This window comes from Squalius cephalus, assembly GCF_949319135.1.
Source record: "Squalius cephalus genome assembly, chromosome: 6".
NCBI classification, from domain to species: domain Eukaryota; kingdom Metazoa; phylum Chordata; class Actinopteri; order Cypriniformes; family Leuciscidae; genus Squalius; species Squalius cephalus.
The window spans coordinates 30,278,674-30,299,815 of record NC_137127.1 but is presented as its reverse complement, the minus strand read 5'-3'; the positions used below and the strand labels follow the sequence as shown (position 1 = coordinate 30,299,815).

At 38.8% G+C, this 21,142-nt stretch overlaps 1 protein-coding gene across 2 annotated transcripts in view; it reads left to right on the top strand.

Moving 5' to 3' along the window:
* The window catches only part of LOC307160668 (uncharacterized protein), a 93,991-nt gene that overhangs the window by 53,779 nt on the left and 19,070 nt on the right, over positions 1-21,142 (top strand). For both annotated transcript variants that reach the window (XR_013821589.1, XM_079874861.1), the window contains exons 3-9: positions 15,587-15,649; positions 15,785-15,847; positions 15,983-16,045; positions 16,181-16,243; positions 16,379-16,441; positions 17,289-17,351; positions 19,755-19,823. Coding sequence is in view for 1 of the 2 variants with exons in the window: in XM_079874861.1 (XP_079730987.1) it covers positions 15,643-15,649; positions 15,785-15,847; positions 15,983-16,045; positions 16,181-16,243; positions 16,379-16,441; positions 17,289-17,351; positions 19,755-19,823 (391 nt within the window). In the remaining variant the exon portion in view is untranslated. The remainder of the gene's footprint in view (positions 1-15,586; positions 15,650-15,784; positions 15,848-15,982; positions 16,046-16,180; positions 16,244-16,378; positions 16,442-17,288; positions 17,352-19,754; positions 19,824-21,142) is intronic.

The following is a 21,142-nucleotide window of genomic DNA, read 5'->3' as shown; positions in this document are numbered from 1 at the left end:
CGCCCGTTGTACATCATTGGGCACTGAAGAGTAACAGCGGGGAATTGTTATGGTGCTGAGATACTTTAATTCACGTTCCCATGTGTCCCAGGCAGTGTGAAGATCTTGTGGCAGATTCGGATCATCCCAATCTCTTCTTTTGGACCATAGTTGTTGAATGAGCACTTTTGCTCGTGTGGTGAAAGGCACAATGAACCCCAATGGGTCATACTGCGTTGCTAACACTTGATAAGCTGTTCTCATTGTTAATGCAGCATGTTCAATGGGACGATATTGGTATCCCAATGTATCAGCTGCACAGTTCCACCTGAGACCCAAAGTTGGCTCCATTGGATCAGTCCTGTTCTGTTCAAGCCATTGTTCTGCAGCTGAAGACCTTGCTTCTGTGGGTAGATGTGAGATCACAGATGGCTGGTTGCTAGCCCATTGTCTGAGGTCAAAACCACCCGTTGTAAGTAGACTGCGCAATTGATCAACTGTAAGCTTGGCCTCAGATGTGGTTGGAAAGCTAGCCAGATAATTGTCCACATAAAAACTCTGCTGCACTATCTGTAGAGCTCCTGGGTAACTCTCTTGGTTATTGCGGGCATGCTGTTGCACAGCAAAAATGGCACAACATGGGCTGCTAGTTGTACCAAATGGCAAGACTTGCCACTCATAGACGTCTGGACAGTTCTCAGAGTGCAGATCTCGCCAGATGAAGCGGAGAAGCGGTCTGTCCTCAGGCAGCAAGCGGACCTGATGGAACATTCCACGGATATCTGCACTTACAGCCACGTGATGTTGACGGAATCTCAAAAGAACGCCCAACAATGATGGGCCAAGTGCAGGCCCTGGCAGCAACTGATCATTCAGAGATAGGCCTTGATACTTGAATGAACAATTAAAGACCAATCTCGGTTTATTGTTGTGACACACCAGGTGGTGGGGAATATACCAGACCTCCTCTGACTTGGTGACTTCTTCAGGTTGAAGCTTGGTAACATAGCCTGCCTTAACAAGCTTAGTAATCTCACCAGAGTAGACAGCAGCTTTGTCGGGGTCTCTCTGAAGTTTCTTCTCGGTACTCCTCAGACTAGGCATGACAGACTGGATTGTGCTTGTGAGTTTTGTAACACCAGGTTTGCGCAGAAGGGGGGTGGCATAACGCTGAACATTGTCTACCTGAATTCTCTGTGTTCTGCATTCGAGAAGTTTAACTGCTTCTTGATCTTCCCTGGATCGAACCACCAGTTTCTCATTTCGATAAGGCAGGATGTCAAGTTGCCATAACCGCTCAACATTACGGTAGAGCAAGTCATTGGGACAGGTGGTTGCCACGAAAAGACACTGATGCACTGAGCTGTGGCTTGTGGTGCTCTCCTCGGCCCCTTGTAGGGCCCACCCAAGGGCTGTGTGCACTGCAGCTGGACCACCTTTGGTTCCTTGACGGACTGGCTTATCTGCTGTGATAAGATGGACATTGTCTGATCCTATCAGTACCAGTGGACGTACATTTTGGAATGACTGTAATGGGAGCCCTCTGAGGTGGGCATACCGTCTCTGAAGTCTCTGCACTGGATATGATTGCTCTACTAAGTCCAAACCTGAAGCTGTGAAGGCCCCAAGTATCTGGAAGCGGCTCTTTGGTTCACTTTTCGGAGAGATTTCCAAGTTGATCTTGGACCCAGAAAGGTGAGTAATGTCAGATCGTACTGTGCGTAGAGCCAGAGTTTCAGGTTCACCCTTCAACTGAAGCATTTGTACTGCCATTGGTAAGATCATGGTTCGCTGTGCTCCGTCGTCTAGTACAGCGTAAGTCTCCACTGACTTGGACTTGCTGTGTAGCAACACTGGAACCACTTTGAGAAGCACTCTGCAGGTCGCACTAGCAGGTGTGAGGTAAATCCGACTCTCTGACATACCTGCTGTGTTTGTTGGATCATCACGTGCTATGTGGTGAAGCACTTGTAGATGGATTCCACCACAGTCACTGCATGGCTTTTTAAGGTTACACATCTCTGGTTCATGTAGTCGTGCACATCGCCAGCATCGCTTTCCATCAGAAATCCACTTTTGTAGGTCTGTGACCGACTGCTCTTTGATGTTGTCACAACGTGTGATGTAGTGCTCTTTACTATTGCAAAAGAGGCAGTGTACCTTGAGTGGTTTCTTTTGTTTGGGCTCTTTAGGATGGGTAGAGGGCGCAGTCTCAGCGGAGGAGGCACCATGATAAAAAACTACACTTGGTCCCTTTGGTTTAGCTGAGGGTTTCTCTTTCCCAACCCCTGGAAGTTTCTCATGCTGGTAGCGCTGCACTAATCGAATCGACAGTCTCTGCTGCTGTGCTTTGACTTGTAGCCAACCGGCAAAGTCCTGCAGATTGTAGGGGTTAAGACTTATAGAGTTGAGCTTCCCCTGCTGTTGAAGGAACTCAATGAAGCCATCTCGTAGATACTTCGGCAGCTTGCTAAGTAGTCGGTCCACGTGTGAGCAGCAGTTCAGCTCCATCCCTCTGGATCCTTCTAATGACAGCAGCATACTGACCAAAAGATGAACTCTTAAGGCAAAGCTTTGAAAGCTGTGGCTATCATTGGGCTTTACATCTGGTGATGTAAGGATGGCTGCTATCTCACTTTGAGCCAGTTGATGTGGCTGACCGTACTGTAGCTGAAGGGCTTGCATAGCTGCTGAATACGGATATGGATGATGCCGGCAAGACTGCCCTATCATTTGAGCTTCAGGCAGTTTAAGATGCTCCAACAGTACATGGTATTTGTACTTCTCAGTTAACTCTGGGTAAGGCTCAAGCAAATTGTCAAACGCCAGCTTCATATTAGCAAATTCCCTTTCGCTGTCACTCGTGAAGTCAGGAATTTTAGGTTTAGGGGGACTATGCAATGTCCGATGAGGTATACTACCATCTGATGGAACTGCAGTCTGGGCTGGCATGAGCTGTGGTGCGGCTGCTGCAGTGTTCACTGAAGGGACTAAACCAGAGACCACATTTTGAGAGGGTAGATAGCTGAATAAAGTGGGTGTGTTCACCGGCTGTATCTGTGTTGCAAGATAGCGGTGATGTGCCATAGAATGCGGATAGACAGGTGCCGGCGAAATTAGCTGTTGTGTCTCAAGGGGCTGGAATGTTCGTTCAGGTTCGTAAGTTACAGCTCGTTCTTGATTGGGCGGAACTCTGGACGAATGAGAGGGAGCAGGCTCATATAGTTGTGGTAATTGTGAGTGATGCGAAACAGGAGATGCCATGCCAGAGGAGATAGGGGAATACTGTAAACCTGTAGTTTGTGGATGACTTGGTTGAACTGGAGCGAATCCACAGTTGCGACTTTTCACCTCTGGTTCAGGATCAGTATTTGTTATGTGTAACCTTTCCTCTTGTAGCACTGTGCCTTGTGAGAGTAAGGGTGGAGGGCTTACATAGCTAGAAGGTGCAGGTGAAGATTGTAGCGATGATGCAACAGACTGTACCTGTTCATTGTCCTCGTTTTCCTGTTCCTCCCTCAAGAATGATTTAATGTGCTCCATCATCTTGTCTCGGCGATGCTTTCGTTTCTTAAGCCGATCTAATTTCCGGAGAAGATTGTCCATTTCAGCTGTCTCCTCTTTCTCCTTCTCGTTCATGGATTCCATTAATTTATTTAATGAGTCCATACTCAATAAGTCTGCTTGACTTGGACTGGGCGTGTCTCGACGCCCACCTTGACTGGAGTCTGCATTTGCTTGACTTGTATACACTGCGGCTGCTGCTCCTCTCTGCTCATCTGACTCCCTATGAACAGGAATGGAGGAAAGGGCAGGCCGGTGATGGAAGTCAAGTATGTAATCCTCAAGGTGCCTTGGGGCTTGGCATTGCCGTGATGGTCTAGCTTGAGGAGGAGATGTTGGTTTGCCATCTGATGACATTCTGAAGCAGTTAAGGATCCGGCTCGAAGGACCATTTGTTGGGGACTGCCCCACTGATGCCGGGTTTTAAGGGTGTTAACCACTTCAGTACTCTGATCAGGGAGTCTGAGTCATCAAATTTCTTTCCACCATTTATTTAGGTACAGGGTTTCACCATATACACACTGATGCATTGGAGGTAGTTTCTGCAATAAACAATAAATCAGAAATAAATAACTAAATGTTAAACATAAATATACTGTTACAGTAAACAGCGCACTTTTCCACATTAAGCAATATTAACAACTTGTAGTTTGTGGACGAATAATTACTGGAGTAATACAATATAAAGATGCATATAAACAACTTGGCACATTATACAATGTCCCCATCGCGATATGAAAGCATTACAAGTATAGAATATATCACACGAAATCAGCAACATGTGTAAACAAGATACTAACAACATTAGCAAGATAAGCCGCGATGCTAGCGGCATTTTCACGTGCATTTCACATGGTGAACTAATTATCATAAAGATCGCGAAAACCAACAATATCACAAAGGCTTAACATCGCAAATAGATTCAGCAGTATAAACGTCCAGTATTACACACATAAAGTCATAGAATGAACTTACTTCGTCAATAACTTTTGCCCTGCACTTGACGGTGCTGCACAGGTGGAAAACTGCGTCACATTCTGTTAGCTCTGCATGCGTAACCAATAGCGCAACACTTACGCCGAACACGTATCATAATAAAAGTCGCATCTTGCATATTTACATAATACAAGCTCTTACCGAATATAAAGGCATAAGAGACAAATAAAAGTAAAGAATTCACAACAATTTATTTTTTATTCAGTAAAAGGGCACGTTTTTTCGATGATAGTGAAACTGAGGATGAAGCAAACTTTCCACTTCCAGCAGCGCCAGAAGTGCAAATCAACCCCATCAGGAAATGTAAGATTGGCCAATTTGTGCAACAGTTATAGTTCTATTAATTTGTTTAATTAACACATTTGTTTTTGGTGAATTCATTTGAGGAATGCTATAATCAGTTCTGGAAATACACTTTTGTCTTTGAATTTAGTAGGGCTGTCACAAACGATTATTTTTTGTAATCCGTTTATAATGCTCTGCTTGCATGCTCTGATAATATCTTTCTAGGACAATCTATGAAATCTGATTCTGTTGCATAGAACTGAATAAAGAATAATATATTAATTTGAGAAAATTTATATATTTATTTATTTATTTATTTATTTTATTATGGACCTATTTTCTGTCAAATCTTTGTGTTACTTTCAAAATAATTGTGGCTATTTTCGTTAATTGACTTATTTTTTTAATTCAGGAAAATTATTGATTCTTTTTGCCAAGTGCATCCAGAAGTTTCGGTTTCGGCCCAGAATTTTAATTTCGGTACATCCCTACTTAGCCCTCTGATGGTCTTCGTTTAGCAGTCACACTGGGGGCCTTCCCGGTCATAAATGACCGGACACCTAAAAATGAAACTTCCTCCATCCCAGTAAAAACCAATGCAATTTAATTTTGTTCTATAATATTTATTCTTTTTAATTTGGAATTTTGAGACAATTTGATTGAACTTATTAATATTTATGCAATATTTATAGTCCATTTTTTGCCATTGAAAATAATGATTTTTTTTTTTTTTTTTTTTGATTTAAAAAAAAAAAAATTCTATGCAGTATTTTCGGGTAAAATAGAGACTAGGCTTTCAGAAAAAAAATAAAATAAAAAAAATTTCATCAATTTATTAATCATAAAATTAAATAAAACATGATATTGCATGGGTTTACCACTAGATGCCTGTATAGCTCTAAATGGAGATGTTTGTGAATTCTAGTTGTTTTTGGACCAAATTACTTACTTTTAAGATGTGGATTGAATGTATTTTTTTAGAAATTCTCAAATAATACTTTTTGCCAAGGTTTATAACATTTTATTAATTATTATTTTAATAATTTTAATAATTATTATATTAATTATATATACATATATTAATTATAATTATTAATTATGTTATGTTTTTCACTCTTGATGTTTTAGAGCAGGGGTGGGGAACGTTGATCCTGGAGGGCCACTGTCCTGCAGAGTTTAGCTCCAACCCTGAAAAAAACATTCGGCTGCCTGCAATTTCAGTAATCCTGAAGACATTGATTAGCTTCAGGTGTGTTTGATTAGGGTTGGAGCTAAACTCTGCAGGACAATGGCCCTCCAGGATCAACGTTCCCCACCCCTGTTTTAGAGCTTCACCCCTTCATTGCTGAGCATTTTTTTTTCTGCATCGTGGCTGATTTGTAGAGAATTTTTGTGTTTTTGTCAATTTCCCATTCATTTCCTATGGGGGTAATTTTGACCGAAGACCAAAATCATAACTAATTTTTTTACGACCACTTAGCATGCTCGGATCATGAACTCAATTTTTTTGTGTGTTCACATACCTAATGCCAGAAAAGTCACCAAGTTTCGTAACATTCTGATGAAGCTGTGATTTTTAAAAATTCAAAACAGATTTTTGTAATCTGAATTTATTGGTGTGTATGTGTATAAACGTGTGTTTGTATGTGTGTGTGTGTGGGTGGGTGTGAATTTTTTGCACTCTTGATGTTGTAGAGTGTCACCCCTTTACTGCGGTGTACTTTTTTTTAGAATCGTGTCCGATTTGTAGATTGTACAGACAAAAATTCAGAGAATTTTTGTGTTTTTGTAAATTTCCCATTCATTTCCTATGGGTCGGTCATTTTTGACCGAAGACCACGAGTGTGACTCTTTTTGTTTACGACCACTTAGCATGCTCGGATCATGACCTCAATTTTTTTTTGTATTCACATACCTAATGCCAGAAAAGTCACCAAGTTTCATAACCTTCCGATGAAGCTGTGATTTTTAAAATTTCAAAACAGAAAATTATTCGGTCAGAAATGACCGAGGACCATCAGAGGGTTAATACATATTATGTAAAAACAATGAGGCATACAATTGTTTTAAATAAAGCAGGGCTCGACATTAAGCCTTGTCATGTACTTGTCCTTCGGACAAGTACATGACCGATTTTCGGTCATTCACTTGGATTTTTTTGTGTTGTAAATATAATTTATTTTGAAGCAATATTCTCATCAATGTTAAATCAGCTTTGACAAATCTAAATCTGCATATTTTTACATTTAAAGGGGTCATATAATGCCATTTTTGTACAAGCTAATATGATTCTTTAGGGTCTAAATTAAAAGTTTGTAATATACTTTAATTAAATTCTCATTAGTATTGTAAGAACTCATTTTACCTGGTCAAAAACAGCTCTGCTTTCAGCATGCCGTTTGAGTGCATGTGTCTTTAAATGATAATGAGCTATGCTCAACCCGCCCCTCTGTCTGTGCATACACCTTTTGAAATAACACAATAACCATAACGCGTTGTTCATTATAAACGTGGGATTATGAATTATATTGAGAACGTCGTACGTAGAAAACATGCCGTAATGTACAGATGGTGGTCAACCAGAATGAGACTTTTACCGCCGCCGTTCCCGCGGCGGCAAAATTGGGATGTGTATTTGCTGCCTTTTACCGCTGAGTGGCGCTGTAATCACAGACTTTGAAAAGTGTCAGTTTATTCTCTTTATGACGTAATCTGCCGCGGCAGTAATTTGAGCTGAGGTCACAGATAAATTCAAGATAAATATTGTGGTTAAACGAATTCAAATTCATTAAATTCAAACAAAGTAGACACACGTTAACATTGTGTGCCCAGTTTTTCTATAATTTAGAAAGGCTATGTCAATAGGTTACTTGTCATTTTCTTCGTGTTATTTTAATGTGTTTGTAGATTTATTAACTGAAACATAACAGTGAAATAAATTAAAATAATTTACCGTGAAATTAAAACATTTTCAGGACTTGCAGCTCCTAACCGATGTAGTCGGTTTAAGCATTCTTTGTTATATTCAGAACTAAATATAGCCTTACATGTTACAAACTTTTAAAACAGAGAAAATAGTAGACGTTGGCGATTCAGACGGTAGCTCTGTGGTCAAAGCATTAACAAGAGCCTCTCGGAGCTTCAAACGATCTGAGATCGAATCTCAGTGTAGCCGACAGTGTTTATGTTTTTCCGTTCTTGATGCTTAAATATGTATCTGTTTATTAAAGTCAATCATCTTGTTTAATTATCAATTGTACATTACAACATAAATTTGCTACATTCCCGCTGCAAAGACGACACATCTGTATGGCGGCAAATCAATGCCAATAATCACCGAGCACACAACTGATGCTAGCGCGCGCGGTGAATGACTTCCGCGAGAGGATAACAGATCTACACGCGAAGAAACGGGAACTCGCGAGCTCATTCAAACCCTGCGCGCGCGCATGACATCATCTCAGCACGCAATGCAAGCCCTCTCGCGCGCGCATGATCATTCCCCACGCGCTCGCGCTTTATCTGCTCTCGCCTGCTGCTTTTGCTCGCTCGAACAGTTTTATTTTTGGCAGTCGAGGGGCGGGACTTACTGTTTTAATAAACTCAAATGTCATTGGTTACTTTTCCCCTTTTCCAGAAGTCAGTTGCGATTGGACGCCTGTCCAATGACTCGTAATTCACTTGACTTGAGACATGAGACATCACTTCATTTGTTTTATTTATTGTGGTTTATTAATGTGTAATGTGATTTAATGCATTGTTAATATAGAATAGATTCTTACCAGATACTTTATTAACAAAGTCTTATTGCGTTGTGTTGTTAAGAGATATTTAGGCTACAGACTAATGACGCATTTCCATGGTTATTAGCATTGCAAATTGACCAAATATTTTATAAATTTTTAGGTAATATAAGTGGTTAATTATGTTTTCTATTAAATGCAAAAGGGGTTCTGGCTTCTCAAGTTAAGATACAGTACACAGCATGAATTAGCTTACAAATGCATTTTCAGAATTTGCTACAAAATATAGAGGAACAAAATTAAACCCAGCAAATTATTAAACACAGCAAATTAGATATTAAAATATTATATAGTGATCTTAACCATCTAACTTTTTGTAAGCTAATAACCTAATAAGAGAAAGTATGAACGTGCAGTACTAGTTGAGGTTATTTTATGATTTAGATCAAACTAACATAAAATCACAGCATTAGCTATAAAATGGAGTTTGCAAGCCTGAATAGTGGAGGAAAACTAATAATTGGGTAACAGATAAATAAAGATGGAAAAAAATCGATTCTCGGCGTTTGAGAATCGATTTTGAATCGACCACATTTTAAAAAACGATTTTTTTGCCCAGCCCTATGAGGCAAGTACAGTACACAGTATAAATGATTACACCCCATCTGAACATAACATATCTTTAAAAAATAAAATAAAAAATAAAATATGTCCTAGATAAAGAAAAAATTCTGAATTTGTTGGGTTTCAGAGGGGTGTAATCATTTATGCTGTGTACTGTATCTTAACTTGAGAAGCCAGAATCCCTTTTACATTTAATAGAAAATATAATAAACCACTCAAAATGGACATAATAGTAATACACAGGATGATAACAAAAAGCTTACACAACAACTCTTGAATATTGATATAAACAAGTAATGTATCTTTCATCCAAAGCCCTTGTTATATTTGCAATTTAATGGATACGTTTTACATTTCTGAGGTTCTCAGAACCAATATAATTTTGGTTGGGTAAACGTAAATAGTGGTGAATGGGAGTATAGTGGTAATGTAGTGGTGATATACAGCAAATACAGGTGAAACTCGAAAAGTTAGAACATCATGCAAAAGTTCAAAATTAGAAACAAATTCAAAATTAGAATATTGTGAAAAGGTTTTCATAAGCTGTAAGCCATAATCATCAAAATTATAACAAATAAAGGCTTGAAATATCTCACTTTGCATGTAATGAGTCTATATAATATATTAGTTTCACCTTGTAAGTTGAATTACTGAAATAAATGAACTTTTGCACATGAACTTATATTAAATATTTTCGAGTTTCACCTGTATGACTTTACATTCCCATTTTTCTCCAATTTCTTTTAGGTATTTTAATGCCAATAACACAAATCACAGTGTTATGAATATAAAATGTAAAAATGTATACAAATTTGGGTCAATTTGCAATGCTAATAACTATCATGCATCATTAGTCTGTAGCCTAAATATCTCTTAACAACACAACGCAATAAGACTTCTGTTAATAAAGTATCTGGTAAGAATCTATTCTATATTAACAATGCATTAAATCACATTACACATTAATAAACCACAATAAATAAAACAAATGAAGTGATGTCTCATGTCTCAAGTCAAGTGAATTACGAGTCATTGGACAGGCGTCCAATCGCAACTGACTTCTGGAAAAGGGGAAAAGTAACCAATGACATTTGAGTTTATTAAAACAGTAAGTCCCGCCCCTCGACTGCCAAAAATAAAACTGTTCGAGCGAGCAAAAGCAGCAGGCGAGAGCAGATAAAGCGCGAGCGCGTGGGGAATGATCATGCGCGCGCGAGAGGGCTTGTATTGCGTGCTGAGATGATGTCATGCGCGCGCGCAGGGTTTGAATGAGCTCGCGAGTTCCCGTTTCTTCGCGTGTAGATCTGTTATCCTCTCGCGGAAGTCATTCACCGCGCGCGCTAGCATCAGTTGTGTGCTCGGTGATTATTGGCATTGATTTGCCGCCATACATCTGATGAAGGAAGACTGTCAGTCGATCGCACCAGAAAATGAAGATGATGAAGCTCGTCTTTAATCTGCTAAATTATTTTTTTGTGTGTGTGTGAATCATTCACGAGATTGAGATGACTGACAGTGATACCCGGCCATATCAACGGAAGACATTTTTCAAAACAGATCGAACAAATCAGAAAAATACTTTCAATACAGTATTGCTTTCAATTAAAAAATAAACAATGAAAATGTAAAAGAAAAATAAAATTAATTAAGTTTGAAAACCCATCGCACATTTTAAGATATGAATAAAGTGTCGGGACAGTTTATTTATTTAAACAGAGTTGCATCGATAGAGTTTATTCCCTTTGTGATGCAAAATAAGAAACACAGAATCTTAGGCCTATTCTTGCAACATTTTAAATTTCTATTGTCAAAGAAATTGCAGCTAAATAAAAAAATTAAAACGGTACAAAACGGAAAAAGTTCAAAGCAACATAAATTAAGAACAGGCGTTTTTCTTTGCCTCTCTCGCGCTGGATATTTTTTTAGTAAGTTTGGTCTCCCTCACTGCGCGCGGCGGGTCTTTCTCGAAATTAAGCATTTCAGCGTAAAAAAACACCATACAGCTGATAATACTGTATATGTCGCTGTGTGTCATCCACACAAATCACGAAAGAAAAAACTGTAACAAATAGCTTTTGTTCCTTCAAAGATACAACATGCCTTGCTGAATTCACCTTACAATAAAACGAGGTGGGTCGCCAATAAAAGAGCTCTGTATCTGCTAAATTTAAATTGTTTGTGGAAAACCTATACAATCAATAAAACTACAATATATAATTTAATAAGATATAGGGCCTACTGTACATAGGCTATGGACTTTTGGAGATTTTGAGATTAAGCCTTAAAAGAATTTTGCCTTTGCCTGCTCATCAGGCTGGCTCCGACACCATGAAAGACGGAACATTAACACCTCTGTCCTGCACCCCCACGATAAAGCAAAGTATTGCCTTCTCCAAACCCCCCACAGGCTAGCTGAGTTTGCAAAACAAAACAAAGAGTTTGCCACTCGTCGTGCCAAACAAATTATAAACTTCAATATTTAATTCAAAACAATCTCAAAACGCTTTGTGACATTTTGAAAAGCCGTGGATGCATTACTGCCACTGGAACCATGAACGCAACAGAATACTGGTTCTGATTTTATTGTTTGTCGTTTAAACGTCATATATATGAATTATTATAGGCTACAGAAGTAAAGTCATTGTATAATATTTGTTCCTTAGTGTAAAATGGAAATGCATGGCGATTTTATTTTGTAAATAGGCAAAAAAAATGTTTTAGAAGACAAATCTCTCTGCATCAACAATAGACTATAAAATGCATTAATAGGCTAATATAAAAACACCAGTAGTCCAAGTTAGTTCGGGATTCGAACCCGTGTCATCTAAATGATCGTAACGTAAGTTCAACCACTCGGCCACTATTCACTCGTTGCGATATGGCCTAACGTTCCAGTGTGTGTTCGCTCACACGAGCGAGAAACGCTCTTCATTCAAATGAACGCGCCGCCGCATTTGTTGAACACTAATTCAACATGCCAGAATAAAACCTGGCTTTAGAACAATGCATAGTGCCACTCGTCGTGGTGTGCCAAAAAATTACAATAATTTAGTTTAATTTATTTCAGTGTTAATGTTTGAGTTAAAAAATCCTCTACAAATTAAATTAACCCAAAGTCGGCTATAAGAGTCCTTTAGGCTACGTAAAAAAGTAAAGGGCTTACAGTCTTAACATTTAGGCTACTTTGCTTAAATTCGATACATTTATTTTCAGTAGGGCCTAATACATTTGTAGGGATGTAATTTCAGTATGCTTCACCAACGCTATGTATTCAATTAAAGTTCCAAGAGGTCTGGTCTCTATATTTCCTTCCCAGCTGACACTAATATGCAAGTGCACAGCAAAAATCACAACTTGTGCTTGCTGCGAACGCAAGTTATTTAAGGTGTCTCAACTGTACACAGTCTACAGTGTGAATTCGTTACAAGGTTTCATTTAATTACATTAACGTGCAGCAATTTGTACAAATAGAGTCTATAGGCCTACTATACTGTTGTAGACATTAAATAATCTCATTTAGTATCATATTTGTTAAAATATTATAATGTTGTTTTTTCAATCTATGTTGAATATGAAAAGTGAACAGCATGAGTAAGATAAGATGCATTATATCGAGAGATGGATATGGAGTGGGTCAGACATGATTTTGACCACTTCATTAAGTTTTGTTTAGTAGAAACCTTTTTTTAAAGTGAATTTCGTTTTCTATAAATTGTATCTTAATTTTAATCATTTTTTCATCACCCAATTGTCTGGATTCAATAAGTAAGAGAAGCAAACAGACACTAATCATAGAGGCGCCCGTGAGGTCACTTGCATTGCACGTCAGCTGGAGCGCATCTCATCCTCCTAATTTAACGAAACTCAGCGTATGCCTCACACAGACATGATAAATACATCAAATACACAAAGCTTGAAATGTCTTCAAACGAAATAATTCAAAACGAAAAAGAAAAAGGCTACTCTCTGATTATGTCTTTGTGCATTTCTCTCTAGGTGCGTTCACTACAAATATGGCGATCGTCAACTTCATCTTTGCAGTCGACACTGTCAGAAAACACTAGTTCATTGATAAAAATCATATGAAGACAAGGCATATATTAAGTTATTTTAGCTGTTATGAGAAAAATAAATCTAACAAAACCTAAAATCTAAATCTAATAAATAAAAATAAAAAATATTAACGCCAATTCAACATGCCAGAATAAAACCTGATTTTTGAACAATGCGTAACGCCACTCGGCCTGGTGTGCAAAAACACTACATTTTAAACTTCAATGTTTAATTCAAAACAATCTCAAAACGCGTTGTGAATTTTTTTTAAAGCCTAGCCTATATACATTAAGGGCATTGAAACCAGGATCTTAACTAAAACGTGTTCCGCGTAATCTCTCAAAAATTATGCCACACTACTCCATGTAATTTTTTTTTTTTTAAGGACTGCTTTTGAAATCACTATAAATTACTGTGCAATTGTATCGCTCACGAGAGCTCTTCGTTTATCTAATTCCTCAATAGAATAGTAAAAATATTCAGCGTCATTGCTCCTAACATCGTCTCTATTTTTAACTTTTGATTCTATTTTTTTAGCTGTAAAATTGATTCTATCTTTGGTTCTATTCTGTTGTAGCCTAATAGGCCTATTTATATATATGAAAAATATGCCTATTATTTAACCCACTTACATTTTAAAATACGGCAATTGCTGCTGTTTTGCACAATGTCCCTTTGCGCCACCTGGCAGTCATTTCGGGAACGACTTTGAAATGCGGCTGGTTTATTTTCGCCGCGGTAATTTCGCCGCGGCGGCTGGCGCGGCGGTAATAGGCATTCTGGTTGACCACCATCTGTAAACAGCCGCATTCATTGTGAAGCGTGCTAGTGATTTGCAAAGATTAATATAAATATTAATATAAAGGTTAATAAAACGTTACACTCACTTCTTCTTCTGGAGGTGCAGCAGGAACACGAATAGTTGGTACCGATCCTTTTTTCAGGAGCAGCTTCTTAGCAAAACCAGCTTTTCTTCGCTGACCCTCGTTTGTAAAGCAGTCTGGTGTGTGAAATGATTCGCGCAAACATGAAAGCGTTGATGTTGATTGTGGGGAATATTCCCTTTGAAAACAAACTCAGCCACTGCGTCTTCAGCGGTTCGGATTTAGGAACATCAACATGATGCTGTGTTCCTTATTACACCCAAGAACAGAACACCACAATCGTTTAGACGCCATTCTGCTCATAGACAGTGCTCCAGTCCAGCATATCAACAGTGACCGCGTCGGTCTGCGGGGACTAAGATTGACAGCTCGCTCACGAGCGAGGGCGGGTCTGTTAAAACTGTTGGAAACTTTTTCTTCTCTTTCGAAGCAGAAACCAGGAGACGTTGGGATCACGTTCAAACAGAATTTATTATTTTATTGAGAACTCTCTGTCCGTGGCTGCAGGTCTTCCAACTAGTCTAAATCTAATACAGTATGCATTGTAGTTATATACATTCCAAGGGGGAGGGATTACATAGAGGCGGAGACTCTGAACAAAGCATGCAAAATAAGTAGGAACACACCCTACTCTGAGAGTACTACCAGTCCCAATTTAATCAGCATAACTATTCAAATGCTGATACTGGCCAGGAACTCCGGTTCCAAGGGCCATCCCAGAGCCATTAGAGACAAAAGGTGAAAGTCTCCCCTACAGCTAATCCAATCAACCTAACGATTCAACGTCTGGGCCAGGGGCTAGAGCCATTAAAGACAAAAGGTGAAACAGGAATTGCAACTTTGCTGAGAAGAATCATTTGTGTGAGAGTCATCTTATAATATTCTTCACCGTGATGTTATGTAAGGAAGCATATCTGAAATAGATTCTTAAATTTGTAATCCTTCAAAACGCTGCTGTCAATCAACAATCGTGGGAGGGGCGTTGATTTTTGTGACGTCACACGGTCGAACGGCTTGATTTGACAGGGGGGAAAACATATGGAGATTAAAAAAAAAAACACTGGATGGATTTTTAACATTTTATGATGGTTGTGTGCAGGCACTGCCAACACACATTTCAGTACAATCAACTTGTAAAAGTGCATGTACCATATATGACCCCTTTAAAGGGCATTTTTCTCCTAATCGTATTAAATGTCTGCTCCATCGTTCATTTTAAATTCTTACATTTGAACAATTACTTTTTGAATAATGAGACACTATAGGGATTTTATAAATTATCGCAGTATGTTTACTGAGTTTCTATGTGTGCTGCACTCATTTGGTTTGATTTCTTGAGAGGTTAAGCAAGCCTCAACAGTGCAAACCTTGCTGACAGTACATTATTATCATTCACTTTCGATCGCCACACACATTAAATTATTGTAGAATCATTCTCCCTCTTGTTTTCCTGTACAGGTACCAGCAGAGCAGGGAATTACTCTCAACCACTGGCCAGAGAGGACGCAGAGACTATGAATTGTGAGTATTTGAAAACACTGGGCATGTGAGTTACAGAGTAGATGTGCTTCAATTTGATAATAGTTAGACTTAAACTTGCCTCAAAACTCGTGAACACTGACTTCTCCAATTTCTCCCTCTTGTTTTCCTGTACAGGTACCAGCAGAACAGGGAATTACTCTCAACCACTGGCCAGAGAGGACGCAGAGACTATGAATTGTGAGTATTTGAAAACACTGAGGCAAATTTAAGTCTAACTATTATCAAATTGAAGCACATCTACTCTGTAACTCACATGCCCAAAGCTCCTGAACACTGACCTCTCCAATTTCTCCCTCTTGTTTTCCTGTACAGGTACCAGCAGAGCAGGGAATTACTCTCAACCACTGGCCAGAGAGGACGCAGAGACTATGAATTGTGAGTATTTGAAAACACTGGGCATGTGAGTTACAGAGTAGATGTGCTTCAATTTGATAATAGTTAGACTTAAACTTGCCTCAAAGCTCCTGAACACTGACCTCTCCAATTCCTCCCTCTTGTTTTCCTGTACAGGTACCAGCAGAGCAGGGAATTACTCTCAACCACAGGCCAGAGAGGACGCAGAGACTATGAATTGTGAGTATTTGAAAACACTGGACATGTGAGTTACAGAGTAGATGTGCTTCAATTTGATAATAGTTAAACTTGAACTTGCCTCAAAGCTCCTGAACACTGACCTCTCCAATTCCTCCCTCTTGTTTTCCTGTACAGGTACCAGCAGAGCAGGGAATTACTCTCAACCACTGGCCAGAGAGGACGCAGAGACTATGAATTGTGAGTATTTGAAAACACTGGGCATGCGAGTTACAGAGTAGATGTGCTTCAATTTGATAATTCATAGATGCCACCTATGTCGGTACAAATAGAACGCCGCCATATTTACGACCGACTTGCCCAGTATGGCCTGCCATACCGGGCATTAGGCTACATATTCAAAAATGTCCCTTTGTCTTCCACGGAAAGTAAACTTAAGGATTTGCACATGAAGGTGAGTAAATGACGACAGAATTATAATTTTTGGAAGAACTAACCTTAGTCCTTTAATATGCATTTCAAGGCTGAGATTATGCATCATCTGCAGAGCTAACGTTACACAAAATAACATCTAAAGCACATGTGACGAAGACAATATCGTTATGAACTTCAGAAAAATATTTTTTAGATTTAGGTAGGTATTAACTAACAGACAGACAGAGTTATATTCAAAACAACCCCAAATCTTACTAACTTACCATGATAAAGTGCTTTAACATTTAAACAGATCCAACAAATAAAATGAAGAAAAAACATTATCTGTCGATATCTGTCTGTATAATGTTGGGCATTGAGAGTATAATGGAAATATAATTAACCACAAACCAACATGAGACTTCAAGTCTTTTAAATAAATGATTCTCTCTTCTATCCTTTTCTTTTGGTATAGAATAAAATAACAGTTCGGGGCTCCTCTTTCGGCTGCTGCACAACATATTGCAGGCATTACTGAGACCGTTGGTCGTAAAGATGGCGGCGCAAAGCTACAGTGACGTCATGTGAACCGAATGAATAGTTAGACTTGAACTTGCCTCAAAGCTCCTGAACACTGACCTTTCCAATTTCTCCCTCTTGTTTTCCTGTACAGGTACCAGCAGAGCAGGGAATTACTCTCATCCACAGGCCAGAGAGGATGCAGAGACTATGAATTGTGAGTATTTGAAGAAAACACAGGACATGTAATAGTCCAGTCATTTTATGAAAAAAGGTAGGACAAATTGCAACAGAAGCAAATTCAACTGATTTTTGTATCCTGAATATGTCCTGAGTAAGGGGAAAAAAAGCCCAGAAGAATCCCTTTAGGGGAAAGTTTAGAAAGACCCAAATATAGCCTATTCATTATTTTTCTCATGATTAGGGTAACATTTTTAACCTGTATATCACCATGAGAATTACTGAGTTGATTACTTGCATCAAGACAAACAAAAAAATTATACGTTTTTTAAAATGTTGTTAACATGGGCAAATGGTGCATAACCTAATTATGTATGTGCTAATTTGCATAAATACCACAACAGATCTAAATATTGGGTATAGCCAAGTGAAAATGTATTGTTGGCATATAACAGTAAAAGACTTGATGTTAAGGTCTGAATGGAACCTGTTTAGGCTACCCATGAGCATTAATACATAGATGGAAGTACTTTAAACCAGCCTTTATTACTTATTATTGCAGAGATGGGGTTTGGGGATGGGTCTGTGGGACTGTTTCTGGGAGATGAGTCTGAGGGAACAGGAGAGAAGGGGTAAGGAGAGTGCAGAAGACAAAGGAAGGTAAAATAAAAAGTGAACCCCCCAGAAACAGTCCCACGGACCCAGCCCCAAACCCCATCTCTGCAATAATAATTAATAAAGGCTGGTTTAAAGTACTACTTCCTTTATGTATAATCCCCAATGGGATTCTTCAGGGCTTTTTTTTTTTTTCTTTACTCAGGATATATTGAGGATACAAAATCAGTTGAGTTTTCTTCTGTTGCAATTTGTCCTAGGTTGACCCCCATTTTGGCTTAAAATGACTGGATTATAATGTTTTTTAGCTTAGAATGTTTATAGCTGTGTCTGAAACCGTTCACTCATTTACTAATCCCTATATAATAGTGTATGGCGTTTGAGTGCACTATATCTGCAAGGAGTGAACGAAAATAAGTGAGTGAATTCGGACGCTGGCGTTTACACTGCGCGTCGGAGAGCTGGAGCTGTCGCAGTAAAGGCTTTGTCACACGTGATAAAACTCCTTTTATCTTACGTTACTTGCTTTATAAAATAAAATTAAAATAAAATTAACAACAATCATATTGACTTTATTTTATACCGCCGTGCCAGCTTTGTAGTTTCATCGATTGAAATTGTTAAACTCACGCTCACAGATGACAGGGTCATTGAGCGCCTCAGGCGACCGTTATGATTACATTCGAATGACAGATGATCAACGAATATTTTTCAAATCATCCACCAAATTATCATCTATTCCTTACAGTTTAACGAGTTAAAACACATCGTTTTAATGCCTAAATAATATTTGAATAAAAAACGTTTTTTTAAGGTAAAAAAAATTACCTTATTAATATATAAAAAAGTCATCTATATATTGTCTCAATATTTTAATACGTTTTATTCAAGTAATGATTAATAAAAATAAAAATGTTAAAAATAAGGATTAAATAAATGTTAAAGCAGAAATAAGATAGCTGTAAAGTAATCTCTGGTTTAAACTCACTCGCTCCCGGACTTTCATGCGAGCTCAGTCCTCTACGCATTGGATTGTGGGAAATTGTGCTTCAGCAAGTGTACATCGGATGTACGCTCTAGTTCAGAGAGGATTGTGGGTAAAAGTAGTGAACAATTGTAGGGAATGATGTCGTTCACTCAGAATTCGGACACCACTACAAAATGGCCGACACCCTAAATAGTGCACTATATAGTGGATAGGGAGTGATTTCAGACACAGCTTATATCTTTGTGTTTTGTGTTAAAGGAGAACTGCGGTCAATTTTAACATTGAGCTCATTTTTTTGTAAATTTGGAGTGCTGTCAGTACAGAGAACAACGTCAAAAATCGGTGTTGCCTACATCGTGTTATCCTCTTTTTAAAATTTGCACCCTGTTGATTTAAATGGGGCACGTTTTAAACCTGCTTTTAGCCTCTTAACATCCTTGATGTGTCATTACAAGTGCCCAGCCATGTGAGTGATTCCTTTCAGAGTGAACATGGTGAATCTGATTGCAGTAGATGTGAAAGATATTAATAAAAGTGATGTTAATTCAGCCAGCGCACATACCTGTATTTACATCCTGTTTTCAGTCGAAGTCCACAGTAGTCGATTGTCGAGAGTCTCCACTGTAGCTTAGTTACCTATGATCACGCGCGTGAACTCGACAATCGACTACTGTGGACTTCGACCGAAAACAGGAAGTAAATACAGGTATGTGCGCTGGCTACAAATTTACAAAAAAATGAGCTCAATGTTAAAATTGACCGGAGTTCTCCTTTAATATCTAATGTTAGCCAAATTCAGGGGTGACATTTATTTATGGCTTGTTTTGATGCCATCAGGGCGCCAAAAACAAATCCACAGCAACCAAAGGAGGACATCAACACCATTGAAACAGACATCAGTAACCCGTAAATTTACGATAAAACCTTTTCTTCCCATTTAACCCATATTTTACCCATATACAGTCAGGTCCATAAATATTGGGACATCGACACAATTCGAATCTTTTTGGCTCTATACACCACCACAATGTATTTACATCCAAATCAGGTGAACAGTGTAGGAATTACAACAGTTTGTATATGTGCCTCCCACTTTTTAAGGGACCAAAAGTAATGGGACAGATTAACTATCATAAATCAAACTTTCACTTTTTAATACTTGGTTGCAAATCCTTTGCAGTCAATTACAGCCTGAAGTCTGGAACGCATAGACATCACCAGACGCTGGGTTCCATCCCTGGTGATGCTCTGCCAGGCCTCTACTGCAACTGTCTTCAGTTCCTGTTTGTTCTTGGGGCATTTTCCCTTCAGTTTTGTCTTCAGCAAGTGAAATGCATGCTCAATCGGATTCAGGTCAGGTGATTGACTTGGCCATTGCATAACATTCCACTTCTTCCCCTTAAACTCTTTGGTTGCTTTCGCAGTATGCTTCGGGTCATTGTCCATCTGCACTGTGAAGCACTGTCCAATGAGTTCTGAAGCATTTGGCTGAATATGAGCAGATAATATTGCCCGAAACACTTCAGAATTCATCCTGCTGCTTTTGTCAGCAGTCACATCATCAATAAATACAAGAGAACCAGTTCCATTGGCAGCCATACATGCCCACGCCATGACACTACCACCACCATGCTTCACTGATGAGGTGGTATGCTTTGGATCATGAGCAGTTCCTTTCCTTCTCCATATTCTTCTCTTCCCATCACTCTGGTACAAGTTTATCTTAGTTTCATCCGTCCAAAGAATGCTTTTCCAGAACTGGTCAGGCTTTTTTAGATGCTTTTTGGCAAACGTCTAATCTGGCCTTTCTATTCTTGATGCTTATGAATGGTTTTTGTTTTTGAAGCCTAATGATGGTCTGTTTGACTTGCATGGAGTGCTCCTTTGAACGCATGATGTAGGTTCACAGCAATAGATTCCAAATGCAAATACTACACTTAGAATCAACTCCAGACCTTTTACCTGCTTAATTGATGAAGAAATAATGAAGAGATAGCCCACACCAGTCCATGAAATCGCTTTTGATTCAATTGTCCAATTACTTTTGGTCCCTTGAAAAAGGGGGGGTGGCTCTCTCAAGAGCTGTAATTCCTAAACCCGTCCTCCAATTTGGATGTAAATACCCTCAAATTAACCCTTTCACACGTAAGTTTAAAATATTCTGGCTGACCCCCCAGCGTGAGTTTCTCAAGGCGACCGTTATTTAGAATGTGTCACTTTATGGT